General features: G+C 49.6%; 2 protein-coding genes across 2 annotated transcripts; both read right to left on the reverse strand.

Annotated features, from left to right (window-relative positions):
• Positions 1 to 2,216: 2,216 nt before the first annotated feature.
• Positions 2,217 to 3,011, reverse strand: BCR38DRAFT_411187 (vivid PAS protein VVD; the record flags this gene model as incomplete). The annotated part of the gene is made up of 3 exons (XM_040858546.1): positions 2,217 to 2,627; positions 2,683 to 2,826; positions 2,973 to 3,011. 3 exons carry the CDS (start codon positions 3,009 to 3,011, stop codon positions 2,217 to 2,219), a joined length of 594 nt encoding a protein of 197 aa, XP_040713379.1.
• Positions 3,012 to 5,403: 2,392 nt separating this feature from the next.
• Positions 5,404 to 7,050, reverse strand: BCR38DRAFT_439825 (uncharacterized protein). The gene is made up of 3 exons (XM_040860661.1): positions 6,577 to 7,050; positions 5,662 to 6,518; positions 5,404 to 5,603 (listed from the first exon to the last, which is right to left on the reverse strand). Exons 1-2 carry the CDS (start codon positions 6,613 to 6,615, stop codon positions 5,889 to 5,891), a joined length of 669 nt encoding a protein of 222 aa, XP_040713380.1. The 5' UTR covers positions 6,616 to 7,050; the 3' UTR covers positions 5,404 to 5,603; positions 5,662 to 5,888.
• Positions 7,051 to 10,811: the final 3,761 nt, after the last annotated feature.

A 10,811-nucleotide genomic window follows, 5' to 3' on the forward strand; every position in this document is an offset into this window, starting at 1 on the left:
TGTAATGGACGATTGGACGATCGAGAAAGACACAGCAACTGACGTTGCCCGCGAAAATTACGGCTTGGGTCTAGTGTCTGCAAAGTTTCCCAGCAAAGCACAGGGCAATGGGTCTATGGTGCAAGGGTAGTGTCATTGCACGAGCAACTTGAGTACTAGCGGTAAGGCATCCATCACGGACGGTAGGGATTGGCATTCATCACCGAACACACTGAAGTACAAATGTATCGAATCGACACCCGACAAACAGGAGACAAATTGAAGATTAAGATGCGATGGAAGGTGCTTGTCTTATTCCGCAAAGCACTAGTAGTCAAGCCCGTTCTGGAGCACATGTAGTGAATAGATCAGTCAATTCGACGGCTAAAATCAGGGTCGGGGAAGAGAATGTAGCACACCAAGTTTCTTTCTGCTCCATCCAGCATGTAGTTCCATTTTCAGTCGCCATTTTCCTGGAGAGTGAAAATCTTTTGAGTGTACCCTGCAAAACTAGAGCCCAAGAGGCCCAACGTCGCGTTGCGGGATGCAAGATTCGGGCTAACCTCCAATGATCAGATCACTCCATCCGAATATACGAATGGAAGGAAAGCTTGAGATGGCAAGCCGTTTCCTTCCAGACACGTAGGTCTATCACACCTCCCACGAATCCCTGTTCATCAGAGCCGGAAACGATGCCGATGCAAGACATCGCAACCAGAATCTTCAAGAAACACTTCGGATGCCAGCAGGCTGTAACTCAACCAACTTGGAGTCGATCATGAGCACTGGGCTGGCTCGTCTTGAATGTCTGAAGACCACGGATGTCGTATAATCTCACGGGAATCAGGTGATATGTGACTAACTACCGGAACGTAGTTGCGTGCGACCATCATGCAGTACCAATCAAAGGCCGGATAAGTTGGTCGTCTTTTCCGAGCATCATCTAGAGCGTATTCTTCCGCCGGCAATCTTCAGGTAACACCATGTCGCTCGTCACTCGGAGTAACCGTGTTTGGTGCACCCTCTGGGTGGAGCTGGAACAATCAAAATCGTCATAGAGATTACCGATTCTATGGAACCTTAACGGCCATCGCAGGCGTGTGACTGGTCCGTCCCTACTTTTCGAGAAAAAAACGTCGCACACCTCTCTGGGCATGCATGTTGTCAGCATTTGAGATGCTCACGTTAAGAGGCTGATCAACACATACATTCTATGAAAATATCTGTGCTTCTTTTTCTGGACAAGGGTATCATTACCGCCAGAGCAATAAAATCGAATAAGACACTAAGTATTGTGGGGGTCTATAAGACGCTAATAGTCTGCATACCTCGAGAGATGTACCAACGTTGAGTTCGCAGTTCGCAGTCCCACTTACCAATGTCGGTTCCGAACCACCCACTGGGCTCGTTGACGATGCCAGGACCCCTGGTTTCTACTAGACGATCGACCACTGACGTTGTATCAACAGTCTTTTCGTCAGCTCTTTCGAATACGAAGTACGCGTAGGGAAATGGTATCTCAATATACTCAAAGGGGATTTCCTTAGCTGCACGTAGCCTGGGTGCCTTGGGAAGCAGGTGTGTATGTGGAAAGCTGAGTTGTCCAGTGCTCAGCAGCCCCCTTTGTTTGTTCGAGGTGGTCTAACAAACAAAGGCTCACTTTCGCAGGTGTAGCTTTTGCGTCGTAAATCGGGTCGCGTACTGCTTTCCACCACTTTCATAATCGCAGATTTGAAATGCCGCACAGAAAGATGCCTCTGCTCGATTCGTTTGGTAACTTACTTGGTCGTTTAACCCAGGCCATACTCTGTGAATGCCTAATATCGGTGCTCGTACACAGAGAACAGAACCTATACAAATGTACCATTGGAAGAGATTGAATTCTACATGCCATGTACTGTCACGTACAGTATCGTAACGAATCTGGTCGTGCCATATTGCACATTGTCCTAAACGCCTCGTATCTGTGATATGTTTTCTGCAAGTTCCATACAGTAAATCAGTGCGCCAAAGACCCGATCCTATGCTAACGTCGTAAATATGGGGTATCATGCTATGCCTGAAAGCAGTGGGATACCGTAACCGTCTAGATGCAAATGCCTAGTAGCACCGGAAAAATGCAGCAAACTCGCTGACGTGAAAGCCTCGATGATGCTCGCCACTAAAACCCCTAACCGTTCGTTTATCTTCGATCTCGTATATATTCTTGGTGTGTGGCAGATGTCTCAAGCCTTGAATTACCAGGTCTTTTCGGCCTGGAAGCCGACCGAATATTTCGGTTCGGCACTGTTCCAACAGATAGGAATCATGGCTAACAGGTTGATGAATTGTCGACCGTTCTTCTTGAAATTAACAACCTCAACAGCCAGTTCTTCATTTCGTTCGACAGCTCGGCGCATCTTCTTGATGGTGTCCTTGTCGACGTGTTTCCGTGCCGACGATTTTCGTACTGTTCCGCCTGGTGCTTGCATGAACCGGCAGTTCCGACCAATCACCTCCCTCTGGCTGTATCCCGTCAATTCGACAAACGGGTCGTTGGCATACACCACGGGGCAGTCTGGCTGTTGAAGATCGCACAAAATGAGAGCGCAAGAGGCATCAATGGCGCCGAGCTCGATAATGGGATTTGCCCTAGACATGACTCGAACCTACTGGCGGTTAGAGTGTGTGAATGTGTAGTCTGGACCGCAATAGAATACGTACGAGAATATTCATCATGTCGTAGCCACTGGGGGCATAGAGTCCCGGGTAGATAATCGCATCGTGAACCGAATCCTTCGGACCAACTGGGATGGGTTGTATAGTACCAGATTCCGCTGAGGCTTGGTTTTCTGTATCGAAATGGTACTAGTTTGTTGTAAGCATACGGCGTAAGGGAAAAGAGCAGACGGATTTGAGTGTATTCAGTGCATGACATGAAACAGCCGCATAGGGGCTAATGTAGGGAATGGTGATATAGAGTGCGTCGTCGAAGAATATATAAGTCTGCTTACATCAAGGGCGCTATCTTCCCAGTAATTTAGACCTGGCATGGTTGGAATTCGTTCTTTGCAGTGCAGCATCACACTGACGATGTGCACGTTACGACTGGTGTGGGAGAGCCTCTCAAGATGGAAAGTTGAGGGAGTAATGCGCAGTGTGGTGATGATGATGAAACGGCGAAATTCGGTGTTGTTGATGAAGCTATTTATTAATTCTCAAGAGCTGTGGATGCAGTGCTTAAAATGCCGTTGGATGAATGTGTTTATGTACCTAATCCGGAAGAAGACGCGGAAGACGAACGAAGACGATACTCAAGATGATACAAATGTAGGGATGCAAAGGGAAGTTGCGGCTTAGGAGACACAACGGTAATCAACACTTGACTGACCCATGTTTTCGTCCTTCGTGTGGGATCGTGATCGCTAAGACGGAATAACAAAAGCGTACGGGAAAGCAGTGGCTGGTAGTAGTAGGCATTTGGGTTCGGCTGCTAGCTTACAGGACCCCATCATTGTGGCACTGGGCGGGACTTCTGGACCCAATTCTCATACTCTCAGAGATGGGAATCTGTATGTGATTGATCTCCAAACCGTTGGATGATCGCAGGATGCTTTCGTCATGGCCATGATCGGGCGACTAAAACCGCGGTGGGTGTCTCAAAGCCAGCCGCAGACGCCAGGCTATGCTCGCATTGACCATATCCAACCACATTCTCCCAGCACCACCCGCTTTAAGAAAGCCGGGATACCGGGTGGAACCATGAACTATCCCGTCTGTGGGTCAGTTGAAATCACCGTCTTTTTGGACATCGAAATTTCGAAGCTCCATCTCTGCGTTAAGCCTGAATTGCGTACGTCTCCTCGACGACTTGATCGCCCAACAACAGTAGGGTAGTAGGTTTGAGCAGAGCTTTGGCCAATCATCCGTCAGGCCGTGTGCTGCTTTGCGATGTCGCAAACTGCCAACGGGCAGTGGAAGAAACCATCAAGCGACGCTGACCGAGGTCTCTGTCATTACCGCAAAGAAGGTTAACCGACAATAGCAAATGCCATCACCACGTAGTTTCAGGGTTTCACCGAAAGACGCACAAGTTACGGTTCGATTCGGTTTCATCTGCAGCAGGAATGAATCGAGCCGCAAAGCAGCGAACGGGTAGCAGGCGGCCGGTGGGCGTTAGCGAGATTCCGTTCGTGGTGAGACCACAAGGCCGGAAAAAATGGGGAGAAAAATGACCTTGTTCTAAGGCAGGGAAAGATAAGTGGGTAAGATATCTGCAGAGCGTTTTCCTCTCCAGATCGCGGTGGGATCGTCGACTAGGGTTTCTGTCCTTAGCAAGGCATCAGGGCCAATCAACCAGGGCTTGTACCTAGTGGGCCAATAATGGTCGGATACAAAGGTCAATCACCGCTACGGTGCCTTGCCATCCCTGTCCAGCAAACCGCAAGTCTACTTCCTCCAAGCATGCCATTCTTGACTTACGATTCCTCACATATGCATTTGCTTCAATTTAGCATGTTGTGCTACATCTTGGACCAATAAAAACCAGGCCTCGGATCTCCGAAGTCTCTGTTACGAGACAAGCCGCCTGTCTGGGACGACGCGAACCCCTTGACGGCTTCATTCTCGCTTTCACCCGACGTCCATATGAGCCTCTGCCCTCAAAGTCCATGACGGCATCTCAAGCCACATAGACGCAGCGGTGCGTACGATAAGGCTGTGGCAATGGTCCGACTTTAGCGTTTGAGAGCAAGGCATCGCCGATTCTAAACCACCGGAACCCAAGCTGCCAAGAATATCCAACTTGGATGGTTGTCAGTTGGCGTGTAGCTCCTTTTGAAGGCTGCAGACTTCTAGGTTCTGACAACGGTTGATTGGGCCCGTGGATTAGTGCTACACCGCGCTCGATTCTAAAGTTCAAGTTCAAGATGCTGTGCCTTGTTGCCGCCTCATGTCGGCTTGATATGTAGTCATATCGCAACGCCTGCCCGAGTAGATCTTGTGCCTACCAACGGTGGTACACAATGGAAGTACATACATACTCTCACAAGTGGCTGGAGGGCGCGCGTTATCGTGGCTGAACGCTCACGGAAACTTGCACCTGCCTGATGCAGATCGATATATATGCTCACCTCGTCAATTATAGTTTGACGGCATGCCGACGTAGGCATGACAGTGTTCCGAAAGGTTCTTGCTTTTTGACATGAGTGGATTGCGATAGAATCCACTATATGGACGACACTATCGTTAGTGTATGAAAACCTCGGCAGCGCCTTGTACCGCTGTGTCATGGCATAATCCAAGGAATTTCACCAAAGTACCGCCGTGGCAATGACCAACCTTAACCTGTTCACTTATATTCAAATGGATCAGTGGAGATAATACAACCGATAGTTTCAGTAGCCAAAAATATCAGGCTTGTGCGGAAGCTGGTTTTGTCAGGGTCAAGTCCGTATCGATCACTTTAATCAGTCTCAAGTTCTACCACGCTATGTTTTGGGCTGCCACGCTGCACCAACTGGAAGCGGCTTTGATATGCGGTCTCGACTCGGCCTCCTGATGATAGGATGGCCTTCCTCATGTGCCAGATCAAAACGGAGCATAGGTGTAAACGGTTTTTAGTGACGTGACGAAACACTCCAGCGTAGGTTTGCCCGGACATCCTCCCGATCAGTTGTATCAGTCTCAGCTGAATGGTACAGGACTGGCTTGTGGATGTGATTTGAATATGCCGGCCTTCTGGCTGGCTGGCCATCTATATCACTACCATGCGTTTTGCAACTTGATCTTCTCTGTATGGCTGATGGCCGCAATACTACTAATGTCCAAGCTGCCCGACTGGGCGATCCCTTCCCAGCTCCATGGCGTCGCAATAACACCGCAGAATACCAACTCCACGCAAATGCGAAGCCTGCGACCGAAAATTCCCCTCATTTCCCCAAAGTCTCCCTCAACTGGATAACATCTCCCTGCGTCTCCACAGCTGCCCCCGACATTGACTTCTGGCGTACAACCACCATGGCCACCTCGGCTCCGACCAAGAACCCATAGAAGATCATCAGTACCACTAAATCCGTGAACTGATGCTCCACCGGATAAAGGGTCTCCTCTCGGGCCAATATCCCCGTGAATTTCGTCAGCGCCACGAATTTAAGGGCCGTAACTACCGCGCCAGCAGTCCAAAACATAATGCTCGCAGCCCACCAGCCCCTGAGTCTCCTCCAGCCGCCGTCCGTCGCCTGCAGCAAGACAGCGAGCAGGCAGCCCACGTAGACGAACGGCAGCGTCCCTATCCCTAGATCCGCTATGATGAGGCGCGCGATCTCGACAGATTCCATGAGCACGATGACGCTAATGAGGAAGTAGTAGACGCTCGCCAGGACGCGGCGGACCCAAGGGCGGGGAGAAGACGACGTGGATGCAGGTCGAGGGATGCGGGACCAGCCCGGGCTAAGAAATAGCAGAATACTGCAGAGGTAGATCCAGGTGGGTAAGGGCGCTAGGACTACATCGAAGAAGCATTGTGTGGGGAGGGGGGAGGTGATCTTGGACGTCGGGCCCTGGGGAATGCGATTAGCAGGTGACCGATGAGTTCATGCCTCTAAATGAAATACCCACGAAGCCTTCTGGGCGGTTGGAGCAGAGACCTGCCACCATGTCGCGATTTATGAAGTCGTCGCCGCTGCGTTGTATTACCAAATTGCTTCTACGTCGAGAACCCGGGCTTCGTTGTATTGCCAAGGAGAAAACTATCAATACACTTGCTAGACCAACTGGTGATGTTATTCTGAAATTTTCGCCACCAAACAAGATCAGTCCTGCGACACATTGGACATTTCAATCCCCACGATGTAGCCACATTTGGACCCTTAAACTGTGTTGCCACGACCCGAGACACTTTCTCTGCCTTGTGTTTCAGTCCTGCGACCCCCCGTTCCCGCTTACTATACATATTGACCGGGTTGTGTAAAGCGAACGAATGGGCGGGTGGCCCGAAACCGCCCCAAGAATAGCTCCGGAAGCAATGGCAAATCCCGAAAATCATATTAGCCTCCATTCGCTTCTGGGTTATTCCCTATGATGAGTTCTTCGGATGATTGGCAAAATCACGGTCCAAAAATTCTCGAGCCCACTTCTCAACGCGTCGCATCCACCTGAACTCCTCACCTGTTTGTACCCGATTTCAATTTATAGTAAGTTAATAAAGAGGCACAAGCTCTTACGCGCGTTTTCATCGCAAGTGACCAAAAGGTGTACGTACCCTCGAACTACTCGCGCTACTATAGCCGCCTAGCGGGCTAGCGGCGTTAATATTAGGAGTATAGCTAAGCAATTTAGAAACTTACCTGCAATGGTTAAGATTATCACCAAGCGCCTGCTACAAACCGGATTATTTGCCTTGTAACATCGTACCAGTCGCTCTAAGGCTCTGACCGTGCGGAAGGTCGAGATATTCCTAGAATCATAAGGAAAACTCCTAGAATCAGCTAGGTAGCCCCTATTAAACGCCGTACGAGACGAAGTTAGCTATTTCCTATACTATAACACCATGAAGGCCGCCTTAATTTATAGAACATAAACTACTAGAACCCCCTACGCCGAATTTAGTTAACCCTAAGTGTCACGGGGATAACACAAGTCTTAAGGATGATAGTTAGGCAATGCAACTGTCACAGCGCTGGCGATTACAGAACCACAGAGTGCTGTATATAGCAGTTAGTGGAACCAAGTGTCAGTGATCCACTGGCATTCTAGATATTTTGGTCTATTGGCCTAGGGGCTTGGTCCTCCCTTGTGATAGCAACGACCTACTAATAACGTAACGAGGATACTGAGGGATTCAATCCTCTATTGATGACTCTGCGTAGATCCTGTCTTCATTGTTGTATATCTCTTCTGTTCTGCGTGTTGTGTGTAGCTATTTTATCTACGAGGAAGGGTTTTGACCCACTAGTGCAATTGCCGCTACACCGCCTTCTATCAGATAGGGCACCTGGTTCCTAGGTTCAGAAATAATATGGCACTAGAGAAGACTATTGTCACTTGAAGTTCAGAAGGCGAAAGGAACCCCTCTTCTCAAAAGTAACACCAAAGTTACCGACATGTTCTAAAGCATCTATAAAAGGCAGAGCAACGGGAGTTCGCGAGAACAGAAGTGTCAGAGCCACAAGTGTCATCCGAGGCGGGCCGGCTTCCACCAGGAAGGAAGTCGTTTGTGGCGAATGAGGAGCCGGGAGGCCGTTTGTGGCGGCTAGAGAGCCGCTTGTGGCGAATGAGAGCTGTTGAAGCCGTTTGCAGCGGATAGGGAATCGCTTGGTTGCAGATAAAGAGCCGCTATCCAAGATGTTGGCCGAAGTCGGAGGAACACAGACATGCGGAAGCAAACATCCAGAATCCAACAGAGAACCTCGGCTGGCTATAAGTAAGGAGTCGAGACGGAGGAAGATAGAGAGGGGAGAGATCAATAAACTACTGTGGATACCCCTACCTGCCATCACCAAGTGACCACCAGTGAACACCAGGTGACCACCAGGGGGACACGCCTATTTCTCCCCTTCACTCTGTACTATCGCCTTCGGTCCAGGCCGTACCCTGACAAGAAGACAGACAGACAAGAACACACCTCATTTATATACAATCTTACGCACTGCTGACTACTCGATTGGACACACGTGATATTCGACAGTTCCTAGGTTCAGAAATGATATGGCACTGGAGAAGACTATTGTCACTTAAAGTTCAGAAGGCGAAAGGAACCCCTTTTCTCAAAAGTAACACCAAAGTTACTGTCCACTTAGGGGTCAGATACCTGAACAATGTACCTCCGTGATACGAAAAGGTAGGGGAACCCACTAGTTAGGTGAATCCCATTCAATTAGATACTATAACTGTAACGAGGCAGAGGCACATAGGTACGAATCAAGGTTGCATATCAGTGCATCTCTATTGTTGAATACTAAACTAGGGAAGAAAGAGAAGGAAAGGGTTACAAGTATGTCTGGCCGTTCTCCTATTATAAGGGGAACGCGCTCGTCCAGATCAGGGCAGGCCATGTCAGGATGTCCCTGCTTATCGTCCATGTGTCAGTCGTCACAATAACGTTGCGCACTACTGCATTATAGCATCCTCCCCCCTAGGTGCACGCATCACTCCAATATGTTCTAAAGAATCTATAAAAGACAGAGCAACGGGAGTTCGAGAGGACAGGGAACAATACACCTCGTTCATATACAATCTTACGCACTTCTGACTACTCGATTGGACACACGTGATATTCGACACCTTCGGCTTAGGGTATAACCGTGGCGCTCAATCCCACAGATACTACACATCTCAAGGATAATAGTCAGGTAGTGTAAAGAACAACTGTTAATGTGCTAATAATTTAGGAGTGTATATTATAAGACTGATTCTTAAAGAATATAAGTTAGGTAGGAGCGTCGAGATCTCCTCTTTAGCTGGGACGGATCCGGAGTTCTACTAGATCGGGGACGAAACACGACTCTTCCTACAGATAATGTTACACGCAATGGTGGTCGAATATTTGTGAGGTTGTAAAAGCATGACATTCTATCTAATGCTATCGAGCATGAAAGTTGGACTTAGTCCCCAAAGGGCTAAGTAACGTAGTAACCTTGGTGGTCTTGGCAAAGCCCACAAAGGTTGCCTAACAGATAATGTGCTAACAATACGGGTAACGTACCCCACGGTCCAATTGAACACTTTCGCGCATTTCCGTACAACCTAGGTTTTATCCCTTATTTTCCACCTTCTACAATGGCACATAATTGGGAAGAAAGCGATATTCAATTAGCGCTATGACAGCTCAGAAGCAGACCCCTGGCGGCTGGCGCCCCATTGCCCTGCTGTCAGAGAACAGAATGCCATAGGCACCAGTGGGTGTCAGGACACTGAACGCAGGACACCGGCGGGCCGCCGGAGGGGTGTTTCGGACAAAAGACTCCCGAATCATGATTACAATCTATGTGAAGCTTTGGGATGACGAGAGTCAAGATCCTTGGCATCGCCGACCCTGCTGTTATGCCGGGTCCAAGCGGCGGCCTAGCTATCTATATAAGGACCATCTCGAAGTAGGATAGGGAAGGAGTTGTCAGAGCCACAAGTGTCATCCGAGGCGGGCCGGCTTCCACCAGGTAGGAAGCCGTTTGTGGCGGCTAGAGAGCCGCTTGTGGCGAATGAGAGCCGTTGAAGCCGTTTGCAGCGGATAGGGAATCGCTTGGTTGCAGATAAGGAGCCGCTGTCCAAGATATTGGCCGAAGTCGGAGGAACACAGACATACGGAAGCAAACATCCAGAATCCAAGAGAGAACCTCGGCTGGCTATAAGTAAGGAGTCGAGACGGAGGAAGATAGAGAGGGCAGAGATCAATGCATCACCGTGGGCACCCCTACCTGAGACCGCCAGTGACCACCCGGCATTACGTAGAAGGGACGCCCGTTACTCCCCATCACTCTGTACTATTGCCTTCGGCCTAGCCGTACCCTGACACCTGCTTAGCACGGTAGGGAAGGTAATAGAGACGGCGATGAGCCAGCGTATCACCAAAGTAGCTGAGGCGGCCGGCCTACTACCAAACGGCCAAATGGGTAACCGCGCTGGGAGGTCCACCGAACTGGCAATACGTATAGTTGAGGACGTGGTCTATACGGCGTGGAGACGCGGGGGCATCGCCTCGCTGCTACAGCTAGACATCAAGGGGGCATTCGATACGGTCAATTACAGACGGCTGATTTCCATATTAGCCCGGAAAGGCTAACCGGAGTTGGTTCAGGAATGGGTACGCAGCTTCGTGGAGGATAGGACGGTACGCCTCCGGTTCGATGGCAAGGAGT

Source organism: Pseudomassariella vexata (genome assembly GCF_002105095.1).
Source record: "Pseudomassariella vexata strain CBS 129021 chromosome Unknown BCR38scaffold_10, whole genome shotgun sequence".
NCBI classification, from domain to species: Eukaryota; Fungi; Ascomycota; class Sordariomycetes; order Amphisphaeriales; family Pseudomassariaceae; genus Pseudomassariella; species Pseudomassariella vexata.